At 41.9% G+C, this 25,264-nt stretch overlaps 1 protein-coding gene across 2 annotated transcripts in view; it reads left to right on the top strand.

Annotated features, from left to right (window-relative positions):
• The window catches only part of DKK2 (dickkopf WNT signaling pathway inhibitor 2), a 46,154-nt gene extending 22,334 nt beyond the window's left edge, over nt 1-23,820 (top strand). For both annotated transcript variants that reach the window (XM_014940482.1, XM_014940473.1), the window contains 3 exons: nt 20,333-20,483; nt 21,107-21,256; nt 21,857-23,820. In XM_014940482.1, the coding sequence (XP_014795968.1) occupies nt 20,333-20,483; nt 21,107-21,256; nt 21,857-22,107 (552 nt within the window). In that variant the 3' untranslated portion in view covers nt 22,108-23,820. The remainder of the gene's footprint in view (nt 1-20,332; nt 20,484-21,106; nt 21,257-21,856) is intronic.
• The last annotated feature ends 1,444 nt before the right edge of the window (nt 23,821-25,264 follow it).

Genomic DNA, 25,264 nt, shown 5'->3' with positions numbered 1-25,264 from the left:
TTGGAATAGCTGTGTTTTCAATTTGATTTGTTGACATATCCTAAAAGACTTTGGACCTCATTCATGTCTTTGTAAATCCACTACAGAGCTAGATTTGAACCCTTCTGGCATTTACACTGGAATTCCTATTTCTCCTTTGCTTAGAACAATGTGGATATTGTCTGTAACTGAGGTTCCTCTGCTTCCTCTCAGTAAAAAAAAATAGATACGTAACATTGTAATAACAATACTTGCAAATGATGTAGTTGTTGTTATGTTCTGTTATCATTTGCCATACGCCAGCATGGTCCCATGGTGTGTCTGTGCTATACATTCATGTGACATACAACCAGATAAGCGAAGGAATTTTAAAAATAAAACCATCAATGCATCTCTCTATAGGTTTTAGCATGTGCACGTGGTATAGGTGGGCAGTACATTTTTCAAGCATAAAGGTATACCTGTGTCTCCTCCTCTTGAAGTCCTGAACGTGATGGAATCATACAGAATCTGTGGTAGCCTGGCTCATGGTAGTCACTAGTCCTGGTTACAGATGCAGACCAGTCTCTAAACAGTACCCGAATTTTCCATAGCACTTTTTGTTGCGGCTTTTCCTTTTGCCAAAATGTTGTTCCCAAGGCTGTTATAAACAAGCACTTTTTTTTATATAAAAAAAAAGTTTTTTCCTGTTTGCGCTGCTTGGTGATTCTCCTCTGAGACTTCACATCTGACTGTTGGTAGCTTTTCAGTAGTGCTGCTTCTTGCAAACCCAAGGCCAGGCTGGATGGGGCTTGGAGCAACCTGGTCTGGTGGGAGGTGTCCCTGCCCAGGGCAGGGGGGTTGGAACTAGGTGATCTTTAAGGTCCCTTCCAACCCAAACCATTCTATGATTCTATAAATTCTTTGGTAAAAAGTGATGCGTTTTTTCGAAATCATGTTTGTTTTCTGAAGTGTGTTTGTTCCTGAGTTTTGAAAATGAGATTCAGCAGTTAATTGAAGGGCAGGAAAAGAAGGGTCACTGTACTTTACCCACAGCTGTGCACTTCTGGGGAGATGAGATGTTGTTAGCAGTGTTTTTTTCTGCATTCATGCTTGGGAGGTGCCACCCGCCAGTGCCATGTCTGTAGCCTTGTGCCCTGCCACCCTGCTCTGGAGCATCTCCAGAGCTCCCTTGGTGGCAGGCATCCTGCTGGGGGACAAGAATAGGTTTAACTCCTCCTAAACAATGGTAAAAGTCCTACCAGTCATTTTAGGCCCCCCCCCCCCCCCTTTTTTTTTTTTGACAAAAATTAGGTAGAATCTGGAGAACTAAAAGGTTTGCAGTCCAGACTTCCTGTGTGATCCCTGGGAAGAGGAGCAACATCACGCACTCAACTTAGAGCTGACAGTAAAGGGTAGAGACCCACCACCCTCCTCAGCTGGGGCTTGACTAGAAACCTGCAGGTCTTTTCTGTTTCACCACAAACAGCTTGATATTCAAAGTACAGAGCTCCTGTACTCCCTCATTTAGGGCAAGACCTTCAATCAGTAGCCTCATCAGAATCGATGGGGCCGTGCATGTACTGGGCACTTTGTAGGTATTTAGGTTGTTTCCTAGAGTAGGTTTGGTGGTGTATGAAGCAGCCGAAATGTCAGTGCTGTCTTAGCCATAATTACCAATGGAGAAAGGCTTAGGATCAAAAAGTAATCTGGTTTATTCCCTCAGATGTGTTTGTTCTGTAGCTTAGGTCATTTTCTAGAGTAGGTTTGGTGGCTGTATGAAGCAGCCTAAATGTCAGTGCTGTCTTAGCCATAATTACCAATGGAGAAAGGCTCCAAAGGATCAAAAAGTAATCTGTTTTATTCCCTCAGATGTGTTTATTCTGTAGTATTGAACAGTCTTGACTCTGAAATTGGAACAGGTTTTGCTCAGAGGAAGCAGAAAAAGTAGATTTATGGAGTGTTCTACAACTGCTTTTTCTGAATGCAGTAATGGTTTTTAAAGTATTTTTAGATTTTCAAATGTGTCTAATGACTTAAATATTTATAGACTTGGTTAGTCTACAAAAGCAGATTATTTAAGCTTTGAAAGAGTTTCATTTCAGATTTTTGAGGACATTGTCAGACCATGACAGTACTCTGTGTGTAGATCAGTGGATGTGGTGTTTCAGAAAAATTGACACACAGTCTTAGCTTTTCTGTGAGCAAGCCAGAGTGTTTGTATGCCTCTTTTAAAGCCTTTGTCCAAGTTGCTCTAAAATATCTTAAAGTGAATGCTTCCAGCAAACACGTAATTTACATTGCATAATATTTTTATGCTGTCAAGTATTGATGACCTGCTCTTCAAATCTTGACTCATGTGCTAAGTCTTTAATGAGTAAATCCATTGTGAAGCCCAGCAAAACTATGGGATTAGATGTCATAGGGAGGAATACTCACACTAGGAAGACCTTACAAGATCATGCCTTTTTAACCTTTTGATTTCCTAAATACATTAAAACCTTTGTTCTGATTTTGGCTGGGAAAGCCTCTTTGTTGGCCAGCCACAAAATTTCCATTCATTTGCATCAGGTTTTTTTTTTTTTTCTTTTTCTCCTTTTTCTCACCGAGCAGATAGGAGCATGGCTGGATTGGACATCTAAAAGACAGCACTCTGGCAGAGAGGGAGCCTGCACCCGAGCAGCGAGCGCTGTACAAATAGCTTTGCTGTTATTCATGTAGCTTGCTAATGAAAACAATGATCTGGGAGAGTCATGAGCAGAGTTCTGCCTAATGGAGTCTCATTAAAACAACAGTTTGCCGCTTTCCTTTTGAACTTTCCCAAAGTCTTTCTTGACTTACACTCGATAGGGATGATAAGGGTACTACCGCACGTTCCTCGGCAAATCTGTAACACACAGTTTTTCCAGTCACGTGTGTGTGTGTGTGTGTGTATTTACATGAGAGACGGGCCTAAGACACTCTCATTTCCAAACCAGATGTACTTTGACTTGAAGACTGTAAGATAATTAACTTGAATTTTTTGGTATATGGTAAACAACTGTGTCTTAGCCGTGAGTAAAAAGAAGCTGACACTGAAAAGAAATGAGGAAAGGAGGTCGTCAAAGGTTTGTATAAATAGCTGGGAGAGGTGCTGGGGAGGATCCAGGCATTTTTATTTTGCTCCTAGCAGGCAGTCCCTACTGGCCATCACTCCACAAACAGCTGGGTTTTCTTGGTGTGACAGATCGTAGCGCTGCTGCTAATGCTGACATTTGTCAGTGCCTTCAATTTCCCTTCACTGGGTTTTTAAAACAAGGACTTAAAAATACAGGAAAGAAATAGCAAGGTCAGTGATTGCGAAGGGATGTACATAGACTGACTTTGTCCTCTGCTTAAAGAAAAATGGGCTAACTGCATTAGCATGTACTACTTTATATTTCCAGATCTCATGATCAAGAACACACTGGGTTTTTAAAACAAGGACTTAAAAATACAGGAAAGAAATAGGAAGGTCAGTGATTGCGAAGGGGTGTACGTAGACAGACTTTGTCCTCTGCTTAAAGAAAAATGGGCTGTGTTAGCATGTGCTTCTTTATTTTTCCAGATCTCATGGTCAAGAACGGAAAATCTTGTTAGTGCAAGGTGAGGAAAAATGAAAGAAGATTTGGAGGGGGATGTTTTGGAGAAGAGTGATTGTGTTCTCTCAGAATGTGCTAGAAAAATGCCAAAATAGCAATGTAGATGTATTTGCACGTTCAGTTAATGCTCTGAAGTTTACAGAAGCCTTACTGATGAGCAGTACTTTTATGCTACAGCTTACTGAAGGACTTCTCTCAGTATCAAAAGTGATATCGGTGATCCCAATGCTCTTTTGCACGTTCAACCTGTAGGCTTCAGCCTGATTGCATTGCTTTAATTGAGAAAACAAATCTCTTCTATTGACTAAACCTGGATAAAGGTACTTAAATTAGATTAAATCTTTGTAAGTACACTATGTGCTGTCTAAAACTTAAGCTAAGTATTAAAGGTAATTCATATGCCCTATTTTTGCAGCTCAAAATAGCCTGACACCTTCAAACCAAAAATTTTGACTGATCATTTTAATTATACTGTTTTTCCTTTAGTGACAGATCTTCCCTCTTCACAGTATATACCCTATTGCTAACCCTTTAAGGTAGAGCACTGTCTTGCCTTTGGACCAAGTCCTGAAGTGTCATATTTAAAGGAAGTTCTGATTAAAAAGCAAACAGTGCACCAAGTGACCCTTCCTATGCATGTAGGAAAGCCAGCAAGAGACTGGCTTATGAAATGATGGCCAACCTGACGTTTAGCCCATCTCCACTGTATTCCAGTCACCATTTTGAATGACTCCCAGGAAGATAAATTCCTGAATTAATCAGGCAGCGAGCAGCTGGAAGGCTGTGCCCAAGGGCCCTCAGTTTCGAGAGGTCCTCTTGGTAGGCAAAGTGCCGTTTCACTGTATTCCAGTCACCATTTTGAATGACTCCCAGGAAGATAAATTCCTGAATTAATCAGGCAGCGAGCAGCTGGAAGGCTGTGCCCAAGGGCCCTCAGTTTCGAGAGGTCCTCTTGGTAGGCAAAGTGCCGTTTGCTCCTATCCCATATGATCCTATGAATTGGTTTCGAGGAAATGCACCTAATTTAACTAATTCTAACATATTAAAAGTGATGTTTCATTACATTACGCATTCATTTTCCTACTTGGGAGAAACTTCTGAAGCCATTGGCAATTGTGCTTGTTTAGGGATTCTGTGGTCTGTGGGAAAGGGCGCGTTTTCTGCCTTTTTTTTTCTTTTTTCTGTGTGTTTTCACAAAATATGCATACACTTTGGTGAATTTAGACACTGGGATACGCAGAGAGCTTTGTAGTGGTTTTCACAGCTCTTTCAATGGAGTAGGTGTGTAACCACCACTGACGTCACTGGTGGCTCACTGCAGGCGGAGAGAATTCCTCAAGTCTGAGTGCTCTTCAGAGCACAGTGTTAAAGGCGTGGTGCTAAGGGCACCTTCCTGGGGACTTGTGTTGCCTCCCTTGTTTTGAATGCAAAGGATCCTGTACACTCCTGTCCCCTGGGGGATTTGAAGGGCTGGAAAATTAAAAGAAATTGGTTGACTTGGGGAAATATCCTTCTCATGACTGAGGAAAGCCATCTAGTGTTACTTCGTTACTTTTCTGGGGTTAAGTACTTTTCATTCATGTCAGTCTAGTCTGCTTTTCTGCCTCCTTGCAATGTGACTGGGAAAATAATCTGTTGCCTAAGAGGTGAATCATGTTTTGTGTACCGTAAACTATTACAAATATGCTTATGTTCTCACAAGCATGAATATAAAAATAACATCAAGGATTTGAACAATTCCACTGCTGCTAGTTGGACTACCCAAGACTTAGTTAAAAATATTTTCGATCTGCTAAATCAAAACTTTCTTTTTCCTATTTTTTTTTTTTTTTTTTCTGGAGTGGCGTGTCAACTACAGGGGAAACAATAAATCACCTCTCCTTTACATCTTCCAGCAAACACTCTAGTAAAAAGGTAAGGAAGGACATTTTCCTTTGCTGTAGTCACACAGCCATCTTCAGTGGTTGGTTTCAGCATGGAGTTTAAGGAGAGCTCTGCACACATCCACGCTCTAACAATTGTTTAGCAGTTGTTAAATAGGCTGAGTAAGTTCATCTCTAAAATATGCTTTAGGCAATCAATTTATTTTTGTAAAATATGCTTCCATGGGTATGACTAGAAAGTGGGACTGCACTTTTTCATACTTGGCTGATAATTGTGGCCAGCTTGATTTGTCTTTGCATCCCTGTATAGAGGACATAATTATTAAAGATGCATTCGCTTATATTTAGCACATCTGAAAGGAAGGGTACAAGGTCAGAAAAAGGAAAGCATCATACAATTAAATGGGTGAGGGTTGAAGACAACTACTTGTGTACTGTGAACTTCTTACATGGCCTTGGCATAGTCAAGCTATATAATCTCCACTACGTTGGGTCCAATTGTTTACAAGAAAAAAGAAAGAAGGGAGAAATTAAATTAAAAAAAAATAAAAAATAAAAGGCGAACAAAACCAACCTACCAAAACCCTTAAAATCTTTTCTACCCTCGTTTGGTCTTGCTTATACATAAGCTATATGTAGGCTATCTAGCAGTTAAACGACTGATCATGCAGAATTATAAGAAAGCATAGGATCTAGACACTGCCTCTGGGCACGGTTATAATGCAAATAATACCAACAAGAGGAGTTCAGATATGGGTTGACTCTGTGTTTGCACTCTGGGGCATCTAAATGTGAAAAATACTTGCTAATGAAGCATGCGGTACCCTGGAGAATCCAACTCATGCAGAATAAAAGTTGTCAAGAAGGTGGTGCAATATTACCATGGTTCCTGTTTCTTTGGCTTTCTTAACAAGTATCAGATATACACGGAAGTTTTCATTACAATAAAGTTGCGTGAACTAAAAAGTAGTATCAGGTTGCTGCATCTGGCTTAGCTTTAGAAGTGGAAATATAGTAATGGGATAAACGAAAGGGCCACCCACTATAAAGTGTGGGTGACCAGTATAAGGAAAAAAAATAAAAATCTTTAATGGATATTTATTCCAAAGGCTGTTACAAAGAAACTGCTCTCAGACTGATGTAGTGCCAAACATAGAGGATTAAAGTTTTTAATGACCTTTTGTTGATCAACATCCAAGACATCTAGGAACAAAGAAGAGATTCCGTAACTCCACATAAAGAATATTATTTTCAGACAAGAAGAGAGTGCTTGAAAACATAAGTGCAGAAGATATGTTAAAACATAGCAGGGAAGCGGATAAATACAAGTCTCAGCTGCAGAACAGCTTATTTTGAGGGTGGAGAACAGATTTATAGTTAATTCAATGTTAAATGCCAGAATCCTAGGTAACTGCATGCTGACAAAGACTAGAATAGGACAATGTCCATTTTGGCTTGATTCAGAAATTGCATCGGATTCTTCCTATTTCTTTGGACTTTTTTTTTTTTTGGTACCTTTGTCAAGAAATATGTCCCCTGTAGGTAGTGGACCTGAGTGTGGATTTTTTTTTTTTTAGCTCTCTTTTTTTTCTCTCTTTTCTATGACACTAGTTATTTTGTCTACGAATTGGATTTTTGGGGGAAATCCTGTTGTCCTGTCTCTTCTGTATTACGGTCCCTAGCACTGATGGAAGTCTTCCTTGAAAATGGAAAGGGGCCCATAAGTTTGAGAAGAGGGTGTAGTCGGAGTACAACGTCTGGAATGAAAGATGGTCCCTCAGTGGCTATTGCAGGCTGAAACTAAGAGCAGTCCCTATTAACTCAGGGGCTGCAGACATAAATGTAGTCTGAAGCCACCCTGTTCTTGCCTCCTGGACTGCATGTGCTCAGCTCCCTCTTCTGAGAATTGGGGCCTGGGTTTGTTTGAATTAATAGTGAAGTCATTACACTATGTAAATATGTTAGTGTTCATCTGGTTTTACTCACAAGTTATTCTTGCCTTACTGTGTTGTTCCTGTTTTCTTGTTTGTGCAAAATTAACAAGGAGCGTTTTAAAAGAAAAGGGGGAAAAAAGGGTAAGTAGTGTTGAAACCATGATTGCTATGTTATTTACCACAGGTTGGAGTTGGGTAGGCAACTCTCATTTAATCATATAACAAGAGTACAATGATTTTTTTTAATGATACTGTTAGGGGTCCTTTCCTTTTCTGCCATCTTTGGCCTCCTTTGAGTAAAGTGTGATAATTTGCCATAATAGCCTAGTATTATGTTTTTTCCTTTTACTGAGGAGTCAGCTGAACAACGGTGTAAGTATAACCCCTTCGCAGAGGTTGCCTGTGCCCTCAGGGGGCTGTGATGAAGCCCTTTCCCAGGACAGCTGCTTTTTGCAGGTACTCACAGCTCATGAGCCCTGCTGTCTCCTCCTACAAGCACTTCTGCTCCTGGAATGAAGCAGGGTGAGGAGCTCTGCTCTCGTATTGCGGTTCTTCCTGTTGTTATGAAGGGGAAAGCCCTAAGTTACATTATTGGCTTGCCCTGTTTCTCAGTCTCACTCATACAGAACAAACGTAAGAACTGAAGACATATCAGCCTTGGTTTGGTTTGGTTTTTTGTTCTTTTCCTGTCCTTAAAACTCGTGAACTCCTGTGGCCACATCTCTGAATTCTGTGGCGTGTGAGACTGGAGAGTGGGCGCTGGTGTAGGTGCCCTGGCATCATTTGTTTGTTCTGATATTAGAGCTGAGCTGACTGATTTTTAATATCTGATTTGACTTCTCTCTTGGTGCTTTGGAGTTCAAAGGACTTGGTCCCTCTTGGTTGCCCTTGCAATGGATCAGTCACAGCCATCATGTTGCAGAGGGGCTCATGTCAAGCAGGAAAAGAGGGAAGGTGTTTTGAATATCAGATGACAGTGGTGGTTCCTAATGCGTAGAGAAACAACAGGGGATTGAAAGAGGTGTATGAGCCAGGTGTTCTCACATAAGTGGCCATCGGGGAGACAAACAATAATGCTGACATTCAGAACAATGTTAGATTGCAGTCTGCTGAGGTGGAGACTGTGGTTCATCCTTCTCAGACATAGAGCATCTGGTTGTCTCTAGAGCTGACACGAACTCATGTTTTCAGGGCTGTCCTTTGAAACGTGAGGGCCAGAGAAACTGCTCTTTGAAAACGAGTGTCTTAAATGCTTTGCATTCTGCGATGCAAAACGTATTCTGCAAGGAATACTTAAAAGTAGTTTCTAGAGTAAGGACTGCAGACGCTGCACAAATGTTTGTAACGTGGGAGCATTCTCTCTTCAGGCACTGTAGTAAAGGCAGTTTTTGCGCTGACCTCAATAAGACAGGGTTTCCCTCTTTTTCTACATTTTCTGAATATTTAAAAGCAAAGGAACTTTACTTCTTAGCAGCTATACTACAGAAGGTAAAGCTGTCCTCTCCTTTTTCTTGCTGTGATTCCATGCTTGCAGAGGTGGTTCCCAATAAAAGCTCCACCTTGAAAGTGCATCACGATCTGGGCATCATGGTTTGGATCCAGGCGTTAGAACAGTAACTTACTGCCAGTTCCCTGCAGTGTCCCTCTACTCCCAACCACAGCATGTGAGTATCTACCTGTGGTTTAATGCTTGGTGCTTTGTGAGCCATAGGATCTGCTGGCTGTTTCCATCTGGATAGTATTCTTAGATTAATAAAAAACTCCATACTTCTAGAGTTAATAGATCCAGAGAGAAAACTGTTTTTGGCAACCCACTGTTCATCCATCGCAGTAAACATGTTGATCAAAAAGCCAGAAGAATCTTACTCTGGAACAGATGATAAATAGCCAATTAGAGACAAAACTAAAAAGCAAAGCCATCAGAAAAGGGGTGGGGAAAAGGCAGAGATAAAAGGGCAAGAAGAGTCTGCTGAAAATGCTGGACATGGAACAAAGTGTGTGTTAACAAACCTTTATTCTTCGAGCAGTCTTTGCTGATGCATTCAAAAATGACATAAAATCAAGACCTAGAGGCTTCCTGTCACATTGATTTAATGCTACATTGTTGACTTCAAAGATTACCTAATGTTGTTTTGGTGCTCTCTGTTGTAATGCTGCTGCTGGTAGTTCACCAGACAATATGAATCATACGCATTGAGACAAAGTCCATAAAATTTGGGGTCAAAACTGACTGCTCCCCAAACTTTTGAACCTTCTTTAATCATGTCTTCTGTAATGTACCGGTTCTATGGAGCAGAAAAAATTAAGCCTTCAAAATCAAGCAGCTTAGGAGGCTCATGGTCTGGCCAAATGTTGAGGACACACTGTTATGTGATCCCATGGTTATGATAGACGGTAGGGAGGGAAAACTCAAGCACGTGGTTCTGCAGGGTGCTTGGAGGGCAGGAGCCATGGTGTGCTTCCTTTGAAATGCAGGATTCAGCAGTGACACCAACGTGGACCTAACAATAATTATTTGCCTTACGTATGTTACCTGTACGTCCTCCTGAAACCAAGGTCAGCTTTAAACAGACACTACCTCCTCCCAGCAGGACACAAAATGTATGTAGCTCTGTAAGAAAAGGTGTTGAATTGTAAGCTGATGAGTAAGAGGTTGTGCTGTAGACCTAAAAGGCTTGTTGAAGTCTACCATGTGGGCCAGGAGATCACATAGGGTCACGGTATGAGTGAGACTTCATATGGTGAAAGTCTTCTGGAAGTACCTCTGCTGGAAGAGGTACCACTCTTGCTGGCTAGCTCTGTGTGCAACGGGGCAAAACAGCTCCTGTGTTTATTTTAAGGTGTTTGTTTGACTCTTTTTCCACCAGGTGCAGCTACGTGTTCTCCCTAAGCACAGCCCCCCTCACAACTGTCTGTATTTGCAGAACGGGAAGTTGTTTTGTATGACATTTGTGTTGGGATGAGGAAAGCCTGAGTCAGGACCCACATGAATCAAAGGACTTGGTCCCTCTTGGTTGCCCTCGCAATGGATCAGTCACAGCCATCATGTTGCAGAGGGGCTCATGTCAAGCAGGAAAAGAGGGAAGGTGTTTTGAATATCAGATGACAGTGGTGGTTCCTAATGCGTAGAGAAACAACAGGGGAATGAAAGAGGTGTATGAGCCAGGTGTTCTCACATAAGTGGCCATCGGGGAGACAAACAATAATGCTGACATTCAGAACAATGTTAGATTGCAGTCTGCTGAGGTGGAGACTGTGGTTCATCCTTCTCAGACATAGAGCATCTGGTTGTCTCTAGAGCTGACACGAACTCATGTTTTCAGGGCTGTCCTTTGAAACGTGAGGGCCAGAGAAACTGCTCTTTGAAAACGAGTGTCTTAAATGCTTTGCATTCTGCGATGCAAAACGTATTCTGCAAGGAATACTTAAAAGTAGTTTCTAGAGTGAGGACTGCAGACGCTGCACAAATGTTTGTAACGTGGGAGCATTCTCTCTTCAGGCACTGTAGTAAAGGCAGTTTTTGCGCTGACCTCAATAAGACAGGGTTTCCCTCTTTTTCTACATTTTCTGAATATTTAAAAGCAAAGGAACTTTACTTCTTAGCAGCTATACTACAGAAGGTAAAGCTGTCCTCTCCTTTTTCTTGCTGTGATTCCATGCTTGCAGAGGTGGTTCCCAATAAAAGCTCCACCTTGAAAGTGCATCATGATCTGGGCATCATGGTTTGGATCCAGGCGTTAGAACAGTAACTTACTGCCAGTTCCCTGCAGTGTCCCTCTACTCCCAACCACAGCATGTGAGTATCTACCTGTGGTTTAATGCTTGGTGCTTTGTGAGCCATAGGATCTGCTGGCTGTTTCCATCTGGATAGTATTCTTAGATTAATAAAAAACTCCATACTTCTAGAGTTAATAGATCCAGAGAGAAAACTGTTTTTGGCAACCCACTGTTCATCCATCGCAGTAAACATGTTGATCAAAAAGCCAGAAGAATCTTACTCTGGAACAGATGATAAATAGCCAATTAGAGACAAAACTAAAAAGCAAAGCCATCAGAAAAGGGGTGGGGAAAAGGCAGAGATAAAAGGGCAAGAAGAGTCTGCTGAAAATGCTGGACATGGAACAAAGTGTGTGTTAACAAACCTTTATTCTTCGAGCAGTCTTTGCTGATGCATTCAAAAATGACATAAAATCAAGACCTAGAGGCTTCCTGTCACATTGATTTAATGCTACATTGTTGACTTCAAAGATTACCTAATGTTGTTTTGGTGCTCTCTGTTGTAATGCTGCTGCTGGTAGTTCACCAGACAATATGAATCATACGCATTGAGACAAAGTCCATAAAATTTGGGGTCAAAACTGACTGCTCCCCAAACTTTTGAACCTTCTTTAATCATGTCTTCTGTAAGGTACCGGTTCTATGGAGCAGAAAAAATTAAGCCTTCAAAATCAAGCAGCTTAGGAGGCTCATGGTCTGGCCAAATGTTGAGGACACACTGTTATGTGATCCCATGGTTATGATAGACGGTAGGGAGGGAAAACTCAAGCACGTGGTTCTGCAGGGTGCTTGGAGGGCAGGAGCCATGGTGTGCTTCCTTTGAAATGCAGGATTCAGCAGTGACACCAACGTGGACCTAACAATAATTATTTGCCTTACGTATGTTACCTGTACGTCCGCAGGAGCCATGGTGTGCTTCCTTTGAAATGGCAGGATTCAGCAGTGATGCCAATGTGGACCTAAGGATAATTATTTGCCTTACATAGGTTACCTATACATCTTCCTGAAACCAAGGTCAGCTTTAAACAGACACTATCTCCTCCCAGTAGGACACAAAATATATGTAGCTCTGTAAGAAAAGGTGTTGAATTGTAAGCTGATGAGTAAGAGGTTGTGCTGTAGACCTAAAATGCTTGTTGAAGGTCTACCATGTGGGCCAGGAGATCACATAGGGTCACGGTATGAGTGAGACTTCATATGGTGAAAGTCTTCTGGAAGTACCTCTGCTGGAAGAGGTACCACTCTTGCTGGCTAGCTCTGTGTGCAACGGGGCAAAACAGCTCCTGTGTTTATTTTAAGGTGTTTGTTTGACTCTTTTTCCACCAGGTGCAGCTACGTGTTCTCCCTAAGCACAGCCCCCCTCACAACTGTCTGTATTTGCAGAGTGGGAAGTTGTTTTGTATGACATTTGTGTTGGGATGAGGAAGGCCTGAGTCAGGACCCACATGAGTCCTGCAGCCTTGTCCCTTCAGAGGGACCTCAGTGAGGTTTGTTTTTTGGTTGTTAAGATCTGAGTTTTCTTTGGCTCTAGCAAATCATGAGAGCTGGACTACTGCATGTTTTAGAAATGTTCTTCCCCTGGTGGTCTAGCAGTGGATTGAGTATTACTTTGAAATATGAATATTTATTGTCTTAATAATGCAGGCTTCTGGGGCCATTAGCCACACAGTTTGAAGGAATAATCTTTGGAGGCTGCAGTGTACATAGCCACCATTTAGCATTCTGTGAATCAGACCTCGTGAACAGCAGTGTCGTTTTAAGTTGAAGAGTTAAAAAGAAGTTATTGCTAAAAGAAAGTGCCTGTGCTTAATCTAGAGGCGGAAGATGGTGATTTTCTCTCTGGGTCTGGCAGAGAAGTGGGTCAGAGATGTATTATTTTAACAAGAAGGAGGCTCGGTGAGAAAAATGGAATAATTAAGCTTGTCATGGCAACTGAACAGAATAAATCTGTTTCATTGCAACTACTGTGAGTTTTGCTTTCAGGAATGGTCTGTGCCACAGCAGTCACTGAGAGTTGAGAGTTTCTGGTGAGATCAGTCTGAGACAGGATCCCTGTCTGGAGCTGTCTGAGAGCACAGCGTGACTTCCTCCATGGGATAAATTAACCATGGCTTTCTGCTTGTGCACAGTGAGATCCCTCGCTATCATCTACGCTTGTGTGGAGCTAAGAATAGAAAAAGCAACATCAGCAGTGCTGTGGGAAAACTGCATTGCTCCAGATGGCTGCTGATAAATTCTTTTCTCATTTGGGATTAAAAACAAAATAGTAGTAAATGACGGTCGTTTCCCATCCACATCTTAATTTACATGTTTGCTTAGCAGCTAGGAGAAAGCTAGGCTGAAGTTTGTCAGTTAGACGTGGATTTGTCTGAATATACTTGATAAGCTATCAGAAAGTAGAAATTTTTCCCTTGCAGGGAAAAAAACAACCCAAAAAGAGTTCAGAGTTGGTTTGTTTAAAAGCTTTAACTTCTTCCCTTCCCCAATTCCTCCCTTCCCCGCTCCAGTTTGCTTTATCACATTTATGTTGTTCTGAATGAAGAGCTCTTACTTCCATTGGTACAAAGGTTTGTAAGATCATGTTAGGTCTTCTCCTAAACTTTCATAGAGAAGGTCTTCATTCTATCTCCAAAGAGATGAATGGGACAAATCCCACGGGTGGTGTATATTCATCTAGCTCTACAGGCCACATGTTGCCAGCAACTGTCCCACCAATGCTGATCTGCGAAAAGCCAAAACAAATTTGAGATCCTAACTCAGAATCGGGCCCAACCAAGGAGCCAAACAATGACTTGCATTCTTTGTAATTCGTCTTGACAGCAGGCTATTTGGGTAAAGCATAGGCTTGCGTTTCCTAATTTATTGGTGTGCTTTTACTTTGGATGAACTAGTGCTTCAGAGAGAGGGAGAAAAGCAAAAGCAGACTTGGCACCCCTGTGGCTACTTCATATGTTTGCTCTATGGGGACCGAGCCCTTGCTCAGAAGGATAGCTCTGTCCTGTCCAAAGCAGGACAGGAAGGAGAGGCTCTCACCATGATTGAGTCGGTTGCTTCATCGTGCCTGGTGGCTGTGGAACATTAAGCAATATGTGCAGTCCCGAGGCTAAAGGGCAAACGAGCTCTATTGTTCATTGATTGTGTGGAGGGTAGAAGCTCTGTCCTCTTGCCTGCAGTTCAGGTCAGTTTTGGTCATCTAGTTAGCACAGTGGCTGTGGAAAGGTCAGCTGCCACCTACTTTTACAGTAATTATTTTAAAATGTATCAAAGTGAAATAGAGAAAAATAACCTTTTTTCCTTAAGTAACAAGTGAGTAACAGACTGAGTTGCAGTACCAATTCCTTTGTGGTAAGCTGTCCCACAGGCGTGGTGTGAGTACAAAAGATGATACAGGTGTGATATAAGAGAGAAGTCTTTTGACAGCAGAAAAAGACCTATCTGCTGGATGTGATAGCATAACCTAGTGACAGGTATTTGCAGAGGGTATTAAATAACTAGGAATTCTGTATGTACAAGACTGTGAGTAGTAGCCTGAATTTGATTTCTACCACATCTAGGAAGCATGACCACTCCTGGGGTAATGTATGTGTCCATTTTCTTGAGCCACTTGTCTCACCTTTGCAATAGCCACTGCCCCTTTGCCAGGTGAGGGAGTGATGAAGGATTGGCTTGGGTAGCTCTACAGTGCTCTGACTTCCCAGCTGTGGCTTTTCTCCTGTTCTTCAGCTCAGTTCCCAGTACCACCACAGAACGATTGTATGAGACAGAAGCTGGCCACGTGTCCAGTAGAGTCACCGCAGTGATATTGTCATTTATGTGGTACATGAGACTTGAGTTCTCTTCTTGAGTGCTGCTCAGCATCCACAGTGAAAAGGTAATGAATAACCTCCATGCTGTTTCTTCTGCTGGGAGTGGTAGTAGCCATGATCTCCTGCCAGCACCGACTCTGCACTTGGACTTTATGATGTGTTTAAAAAAAAAAAAACCCAACGTGAACTGCTTCTGGGGGAGTCACTACCGATATCAGTTCCACCAAACCACTTATTTAGGCACAGCTTCTCTCAGTGTTGAAGGTGGGTCCAAAGCCAGCAGTGTCTAGGGCTGCTTGTGCTGGATAAGTGATGACACAGCCTAGGTCAAATATGCCAGTGGCTCTTCCAGCCCTTCTCTGACATGGTTAGCTAGTGCAGCGTGGAGTAGCTTCAGCATAAAAACAAACGCGACATCATAATGCGAGCAAATGAGAGCCTGGTGACTAAGGCACTGGCTGGGAATATTGTCTTCAAATATTTGCTGGAGGCCAGGCTGAAATTCAAGCCCTTATCTCCCAAAGCTCAATAAAGTGTGTCTGCCATCAGTTTACTCACCGCGTTATAGCATCTGTCTTTCTTACTCTCCCCTGGAGTGCTTCTCCGTTACGTTTTATAGTGCCAGACAGAGCCTTGGACTGACTGATTCCATAACACAACTTAGCATTTCTCCAGCTCGTGGTGAAACTCTGTGGTTCAGGATGACCATATAAAATATGTGGGATTGTAAATGACTCCGGCAAAAATATCAAGAAAGCATCATTGCATTGAGAAAAGGCGCAAAGTTAGATCTCCTCTGCCAAAAAGGGAAGACAAAGGTAGGAATAAACCTCACTCCTGCACATTCCTCCAATCAAGGGAATGGCATTAGACACTTGGGCACAAAAGTTTGATAGTCAGTCCCTTCCTCAGCCTCGCTGGGAAGTTAATATGAAAGGAAGAGCCACATTAGAACTCCTGGAAGGACTTGTTCCACTATAAACCCCTCCAACTTTTCTTTTTCTGCATCATTTTCCTTGAATATCTCTATCATACACTCTTGGCATTCTGAATATAAATTCAGGAAACACAGGAATGGAGATTCATATTCTCTGTCTCAAACAGAAAAGTTTAACATTTGGTTGTTGCTATGACCTGGCTGGCAAAGGTTAGTCTTGGTGGACTTATGCAGGGGACATCCTGACACAGGGGACATCCTGACACAGGGGACATCCTGACACAGGGGACATCCTGACACAGGGGACATCCTGACACAGGGGACATCCTGACACAGGGGACATCCTGACACAGGGGACATCCTGACACAGGGGACATCCTGACACAGGGGACATCCTGACACAGGGGACATCCTGACACAGGGGACATCCTGAACTGCAGCCACTTAAATATCTATCCTGAGTTCTCCTCCATTGCAAAACATCCCGTACATCTTTGCTGTGCGTTTTTGGACACGCATTCTACAAGGGTACAAAAGTAATTGGAATGACTGAGGAGCAAACATCTCAGCAAGCAATGCTCTTAATCAGACAACACATTCTGAAAATGCAACTCATTATCACAGGCAAATCTAGTTTATGTCATGCTATGGGTGACTTGATTGCCTGTAATCTGGGCTAAAAAAAAATAAATAAGATTGTTTAAATGCAGCTTCAGGGAGTGCTACATATTTTATCTCGGTTTCATCTGGTTTCCCATAATATCAAAGCTGTGTTTAGTGGATAGAGATTTACGACCAGAAAATGATATGTATAGCTGAAGAATGTGAAGGGATGATGTGCCTTGTAGAATTAGTTATCATTGCTGGGGAAGCAGAGCTGGTTTACAGCTTGCGTTTTCCCCCTCCATCTGGGACTGATTTGTGTCTTTGTGTTGTATATAGGAAATGTTCTCTGCGATTCCCTGAACATAAAGCCTGTGTTTCAGGCACTGGGGTGTAGGAGATTTGGAAAACCTTGACTCATGCATAGACAGTTATTAGCATGTACGTTTTTACAAGTATGTTTTCTTTATCTTGTATTTTTTAAAAAAATATACATATTTATACATAGATTGGCTCAGCTACTGCCAACAATGGGACAATTATGAACACATTTCCCCTCCTGTTAGCCAAGGCAACATACACACTACATCGTGTTGTTTTTGTTCTGTATTTTAATACTGGATGCTGCGCAGCAATAGAAATGTCTTTGTTGAGAGCAGGAGTTATTCCAGTGAATGTCTAGTGACTAGGAGACAGACACAAGGCTACGGAGGCATTTCTGTTTCCAGCTTTCTGTGATTGATAGCTGGGATATCAAATGGATGGTGGTTTTGGAAGAAAGATCAAGGCAACCGATGGCATCAGGCATTCGCAAGAGGGTTTTTCGTATAGCTGGCTGGCAGCTGCTCTTTTGGGGTTTTAAATGGACTTGCCAGTTGTTGTCTGAGCTACATGTAACAAAAAAGTTATTTTTTTGATGTGCTGCTGTCATTTGCCTTAGGTAAGTGAATGTTTTGGCTTATTTTTCAGTTTCAAAAATTTCATCTTTATTTAGGATGGGGCTCTAGAGTGGGATCAAAGGCTGAGTTCTGTCACTTTTGTTGGCAATCTTTAATGTCAGATTTGTCTTTTATTACGTTTTATTACTTTTACCGTTCTTAAAAACAGAGTTGCAAGTTTGCAATTAGATGTATATCTTAAAGCATCTTTTACATGACACTCAGCCTAAAAGCCAAAAGTAAAACATACACTAGATATGGTATGTGGGAGCACTCATTAGCACCATTCAGGATCAGGGAACTCTTTCTTTTTTTAAAAAAAAAAAAGCTATTTGAGGAACTGAAAGAAAACTGCAAGTAGGCTTCTTGCTGACAAGTTGCAGGTGTATACCACATGCCCATGTTGGAAAAAAGATGCGGTTATGAAGGTCTTGATGACAGACAAGGGTCTAAAATGCCTTTATCTCCAGGTTTTGGCTAGTTCATGTGGTTTTTATTTGCATTTCCCCCAGCTAGCTTTGTTAGTATTTTCCAAACTCCATATATAACCATGCGCAGGTCTATATGAAATCATTTCTTATTTTATAGAAGAGGAGGCTGAGGGGAGACCTTATCGCGCTCTATAACTACCTGAAGGGGGGTGTAGAGAGGTGGGGGTCGGTCTCGTCTCCCAAGTCACAGGAGACAGAACAAGGGGAAATGGCCTCAAGTTGCACCAGGGGAGGTTTAGATTGGATATTAGGAAACATTTCTTCATGGAAAGGGTTATCCAGCATTGGAATTGGCTGCCCAGGGAAGTGGTTGAGGCACCATCCCTGGAGGTGTTCAAAAGGGTTAACATGGTCCTCAGGAATATGGTTTAGTGATTTTTTTATTGCTTATTTTTTATTTATCTTTTTGTCAGGGTTAGGTTGATGGTTGGACTAGATGATCTTTAAGGTCCCTTCCAACCCAGACGATTCTCTAATTCTATGATTCTATGATTTGTCTGCACTGTAAGATCCTTAGTGTAGTAAGGTCTCGTTTAAGTCAGGGAAGCCTTACTTTTATGGTAACTATATCATAAATTGTAAATCAGTGTTCGTGTTTCTTGCTGGAAAAATGAGGGAAAAGTGGGAAATAAGGGACAGCACTTTAGTTCTGCTTTGCTAGAATAGGCAGAATCCACTTGTGCCTTAAGAGTACCAAACAGGTAAGTGCTTACTACTCCTAGCTAAAAGATGTGGCTGCCTTTGATGTTCATCCTCTCAAGGATGAACTCAAGAGGAAATGTTTATTCTTAAAGGAGACAGACTTACACGTATGTCAGGTTACTCCAAATAGCTGCACTCTGGAATAATTCTTCAAAGATGCATTTTCAGAGGGCAGAAGTAATGGGGCAGCAGCCCTTGGGAAATAGCCAGCCAGCATTTTTGGTACTGTGAAGTAAATTTTGACACAGAAACCAACTAATGAAATCACATGGGGTCCCCCTCCCACTAAGGGCACTAGAGAAACTTGCTTTATTATCAGACCTCTTGTTTCTTCTGCGATTCTCAACAGAATTGAACAAAGAGAAACAAGAAGTTCTCCATCTAAAAGAAATAACAATTTTCAGAGCAATTTCTCAACTGTCTCCAAGTCTTTTCTTTTCTGAGAACAGTATAATCAAGCCTTGATTTAAAACATTATTAGAAAAGTAATCAGCCTACATTGAAAATTAGTCAGTTGAGCTTTTTGTTTGTGGTGATTAGTTAATTGCAAGAGTAATTTCGAAAACAGTAAAAGCAATACTTCAATTGACTTAAAATGCCTGGAGAAAATTAGTTGAGGAAGTGTAAACATTGTTTTCCAGAAAGTCCCCAAAATTTATTTGCATCTTTTTATCTAAACAAATTCCTCAAGTATAATTGTGAAGAATGGAAAAAATTTATGATTAATTTAATAGGCAGTAAAATTAGACGCATAGTTGTAGCTGTGTGGGAGTCAACAGAAAAGATCCTGGAATGTGGCAGTGTGTGTTGTTATGTCTCCTTAAAGCCTCATGTCTTTTCCTTTTGTAGGAATAAACTTTTCTGTCTCGCTCTTTATGGGAGAATACAGTGCTTTCTCACCTTTTTTTTTTTAAGTCTGTTTTCCTGTGAGATAACAGTGGTTTTGATGAATATAGGAGAACTGTATGTGCTGTTTGCAAAGAATTATAGGTGCATGACATTTTGTGCTGTATAATATATGCCATGCTGCATGCCATAGGGTGTTGTTTAGCAGGGGGTAAGTCTAAGGTATATACTAAGCCCATAAGTGAAGTAAAGGGTTATGGAAGTGAAACGTGACCAGTGATGTTTGTTCCCTTCCAAGAAGTCCAACTGGTGTGGGCCGGTGGGGAGTGGTGTTGTACCAATGTGGTGTAGATGTTCACAGTGAACTTATCCATCGACGTGTTTGACAGCTGTCAAAGGAAAACGACTCCTTGGAGTTTTAATTAACATGTTACCTATTGCAGGGTGTGTTTCAGGGCTTTTATTGACTGTTTTATGGCTCTGTTTATTCTTCACTGTGGAGTTTTAAGCTCTTGCCTTTGAATCAGAGGCCTGAACCCACAAAATTATGACTTCTCTTGTGCCAACAGATGTTTGAGGCAAGAAAAGATGAAAACACCAGGGAGCTGGTTGTATCTCCCTGATTCTTTAGGCAGATACATCTTCAACAGCAGCATGAGCTTAAAAATTGCTGTATTGCTGTAGTGAAGCATCTCTAACCGCATCTCCTAGCCCCATGGAATGGTATCTCAAGTGTTGGTTTCTTTGTTTGGGGGGTTTGGTGGTGGTGTTTGGGGTTGGTTTGTTTTTTTTTTTAATATATATTATTTTTTTTTCACTGTAACTTTTACGCCCCAGGCCTATCCTTGTACCAACGATAAGGAGTGCGAGGTGGGGCGATACTGCCACAGCCCTCACCAGGCAGCGTCTGGGTGCATGATGTGCCGCAGGAAGAAGAAGCGTTGCCACAGAGACGGCATGTGCTGCCCCGGGAACCGCTGCAACAATGGTATTCACTCATTTCTTGGTTTTCCTCCATAAAATCAGCATTTTGATAACATCTGTTTCTCTCTGTGTTCCAGCAGCAGTATTTTTTTCCTGGGTGACTGTACTTCTTTTTCTATACCGAGAAAACTTCGTTTTCTACTTCATTTCACTCTACTTAATTTTCTTTAATAGCATTTCTGTGTTTAAGGCTTGTGCACCTCCAGGTTTTTTCCTCTTTTGGGGTGGGGAAACCCAAAAATGCTGCTGTTGCTGCCTGGAATCACAGCACTACATTCAAAATGGTTTGATTCACTGGAAAGCTGCACAGAACTTGTATTTTTAAGGAAGCAAGAGACTTAATGAATCCTTGAATCTTATAACTGTCGTGTTTGTATTCCCATACTCTCCTCTGGAGTCTGGAGAGAGATGTCCACGGGGCAGTCTCCTGGTACTCAGACCATAAAACCAGAGCAACAGTCTGAGTGAAGCAGAGCAGGGATTATGGACAGAGGTGTGATTAGAGCTGAGCATCATTGAGGCCAAGCCCCAACACTTTCCTGGTCCTGGTCCTGGTCCTGGTCCTGGTCTCTGTGTGTCTCTTGGCTGCTTTTCCTTTTCATTCAGCTCTTTGTATTGTCTTTTCAGGCATTTGCATACCCGTAACTGAGAGCATCCTCACTCCTCACATCCCTGCTCTGGAAGGGCCGCGCAACAAGAAGAACGGTCATTACGCCAGCAAGGATTTGGGGTGGCAGAACATCGGGAGGCCACGCTCCAAGCTGTCACACATAAAAGGTAAGGTCACAGCTGCGTCACGATGCTTTGCTCCTGCAGGTTATGGATCGTGGTATGTGCTGTTCAGGTCCAGCACTGCAAACCAGAAACAGCTTTGCTCCTGCAGGTTATGGATCGTGGTACGTGCTGTTCAGGTCCAGCAGTGCACACCAGAAACAGCCAGTCATTTCACAGGCAGTGAATGTCTTATGGTGAGAATTCACAGCGTGACTCAAACAGGGATGTGACATTAACCAACAGCTCCTGGGATTGAAATAGCATCTGCTTTATTCTCTGTATCACAGGTGGACTGACAATCTATTTTTCAGTTGTACAAGATTGCATATATCCTCCCTTTTTAAGGGTCATGTAATTAAGCACTTGCAATTCTGCTTACAATCCTGTAGCTGAATTTCTCCTTACTGACTCTTATGGCAGGTCTCATTAATTACCCCCTTGAACCTCTCTAATTCATATATTCCCTTGTGTTTACATCCTTCTAATAGCCGCAGATGGAAATATCATCTCTCCTTATTTCTGAGCTTCATTTGCAACAGTCTGCACTGACTCTGTACTGTCACCTTTTCCCGTGAGGTAAAACAGTTTGGTTGCTCTTTTTAGGACACGAAGGTGATCCCTGCCTACGGTCCTCAGACTGTATTGAGGGACACTGCTGTGCTCGCCATTTCTGGACCAAAATTTGCAAGCCCGTGTTGCACCAGGGGGAGGTGTGCACCAAACAGCGCAAGAAAGGCTCCCACGGACTGGAGATTTTCCAACGCTGTGACTGTGCCAAGGGGCTGTCCTGCAAAGTATGGAAAGATGCGACCTCCTCTTCTAAGTCAAGACTTCACGTGTGCCAGAAAATCTGAACGAGGGTTGGCAAGACAGTGACACGTGACTGTGGCTTTCTGTATTTAATGCGTTATGGCATGGAAACGAGGACTGCAAACGACAGCAGAATGGCTAAACTAACAGTTAGGGTAGGAGTAGAAGTCGCACCAAACGCCTTTCTTTTTGAGCTGGTGGTAAACACAAGTGCAGCTGGGTTATTCCTACTGTGCAGCTCTTCTGTAAATAACTTCTACAGTCTGCAGGAAATGCTAGTATGCAAACAAGTACAGTGGAAATTAATGTCACTTACCTTGCTGTGTTGTCCCATGATGTTTCAGGGTTCAGTGGTAGGGCTGCAGCGGGTTTCCAGCATGGTAATGACTGCTAATTAAATTGTATACGTTGTACTCCTATAGGAAGCGCCGCATGCCAGGAAGACTCATCTGTCAACACTTTATTGGTCACATTGCAGGTGTGAGAAATGAAAAGATAGTTACTGTGAATGTCCACACGCCCCTGTGATGCAGGGCTGACACTCCAGCAGAGGAAGCACTCCTGCAGGACAAGAGTGCTGTGTTTCGCAGGCCCTCGTGAAGGAGGTGAAAACTTACCATCTCACAATCTCAAAAGAGCAGCAGTTTCTCTAAGAGGAGGCATTTAAAGAGGGTTTTGTTTCCAATACATAGGTAAATTGACATACTTTATGTAGTTCAACATCATAGTACGGCACTTAATCGCTTGTATTTGCCTCAGTTTACTGCTAGTGTATGTTGGGTTGAACAGATGAAGCAAATATGTGCATGCTGAATCCAGAATTATATACAGGCAGTTGCTCATTAGTCCTAAATATACTTTCTTTGCCTAAGTATACTTGCATTATAGACATTTCCAGAAGAAACAGCAGAGTGTTGAAGTGCCTAACGTGAGGAGCGATGAAGTTGCATCGCTGTTGCTGTTATGACAGGTGATGTAGACATTTGTTGAGGTGTTAGAGCACACTGCTACAAACTCAAACTTTGACATTCTATTCGTAGCAACGGGCTAGTGATGGCACTCTGCAGAAGTAGAACAGATTTGTTTCTTAGAGGCAGCAAAGAAAAAAGGAGTTGGCTCTTGTGAGCGCCTCCTCCTGCAGAAAAGGATGTCAGAAGATGGTACGACTGCAAACAACTTGTTAAACATCATGGGATGTCCCAGCACACCAGCCTCCAGCATGTATTCAGCCTGAACTTGATGTCCTCTCAGTCTGGACTGTTCTACCAGGAATGATGGAAGTACATGGACTGTGGAAGCAGCTGACAACTCTACGTTGTTTGTGTGCTGGTTAAAACAAAGGACAGTCTCTCTATCCCTTGACTTGTCTCCCTGGGCTTTTCAAACTTTTTTCATTTTATTTGCAAGTATTCCTTTGTATAAACATTGGTAAAGAGACTGATATTTCTTTAAAGAAGTCTGATTCTATAATTGACCTACTGCTAAGTTGTAATTACCCATTCATAATTACCTGTTTTTGTGTTTTGTAATACAAGGGACTTTCCTGTTTAATCAGTTCTGAACAACTTGGGTAGACCAGTATGCAGTTTAACTTTGAAGACCATGTCACCCAGACTTAAGACACGGCTTAGCTACACCACCTGACTCAGACTTTCTAATTAGAATGCAGACCTTAACGACGTTGCCTTTATCTTTCATAAGAGTCTAACTAAGAAGAGCATTTCACACACCTCTCTCCCTACGACAGTTAGTTTTTATTGACCACCTTAACGACGTTGCCTTTATCTTTCATAACTGTCTAAATAAGAAGAGCATTTCACACACCTTTCCCCCTACTGCAGTTAGTTTTTATTGACCTTAGAGGGACTGCTCAGAGACAGGGTCTTCTGTTTTTTTAACAATCTATCTCAGTGGAGTTTTATCTTGCAGTCCTATCATTACAACTCTGCTTATTTCAGAGTTTTTCCACTGAAACTGAAACAGGAATTAGGCTCAGAAATAGCATATTTCAAGACATTAAAAAAGTACAGGAACCAATTTTGCAAGTGTTATTATTTACACTGACACCACACGCACCCAGCAGAGAAACTCTATGGCTCTCATTGCAGCTACAGATAGGAGAAAATGATACCCAGCATTTTCTAGCTCTTCTTATCATTGGTCTACCCCTTTTTCCTCTTACAAAACATAGTTATTTGGGATAATTTATTTACAGGAAATGTTTAAGGAGATGTATTTTCTTATAGAGATATTTCTTACACAAAGCTTTGTAGCAGAATATGTTTGCAGCCTGTTGACTTTAATGTAGAAAAATGTATAATAAGATTAAATATATTAAATGTTCTTTCCCATTCCTCCCCAAGTATTTCACCTATATTCTTTTCCTTACTTCTTTCCCATTCCTCCCCAAGTATTTCACCCATATTTTTTTCCTTACCTGCTGCTTATGAAGAGTAGTTCTTTCTGGAAAGATATGCAAATCTATTGAAAAAAAAAAAACATATGTTTTAGCTGTGCAAGAAAAAGCATCTGATTGTACTTGTGTCTCAAAGCACTATGTAGGCTGAGTTTTGGTAAAACATCTTAAAATCCCCACATGTCATTTCTACAAAATTGGGTGAAGTGGCGACTGAAGTGTGTTTCTGTTGGGACATCTTACACCGAAACATTCAAGAGTAAGTTTTGAAAATAATGTTCCTGGATGCACAATTTTCAATCAACCAGGTTAAACAGGAAAGGTGCGCAGGCACGTCCCCTGGGCGGTGATACATCCCAGAGAGGCTCAGGGTGGGTGCAGCTGGTGTTCAAGTGACCCAGCATTTTGCTGTAGGTTACAGCGTGCAAATGCACTCGTGCAAGATCTAGAACTAGCAATTCTAAAACAGCCAGATAAGAGCATTCAGCTCCAGTCAAATGAGACACTCCATATCCCACAACTGAAAATATTGCTACTAAACCCAGCCAAGTTCTGATCCCGGGACCCCCCCCCTACCCTGAGCTCAATAAATATTGCAAAATAATGGCTGTGGTTATTGAGCAATGGTCTCAACATCCTTCTTACTTGTCTCTGGTAACCCTTTGCTCAAACAGATGTACATCTGGAGGACGGAACGGTCTCCAAGTCGCACTAGTGTTTGTACAAAACGAAAAGGTTTTGCTACTGTTCTTTGCAATATTTGGTGGGTGGGCCTTTGAAAAAAA

This window comes from Calidris pugnax, unplaced genomic scaffold (genome assembly GCF_001431845.1).
Source record: "Calidris pugnax isolate Ruff unplaced genomic scaffold, ASM143184v1 scaffold34, whole genome shotgun sequence".
In the NCBI taxonomy this organism is placed as follows: Eukaryota; Metazoa; Chordata; class Aves; order Charadriiformes; family Scolopacidae; genus Calidris; species Calidris pugnax.
The sequence above is the reverse complement of the archived record's forward strand: the minus strand, read 5'-3'. Positions and strand labels throughout refer to the sequence as shown.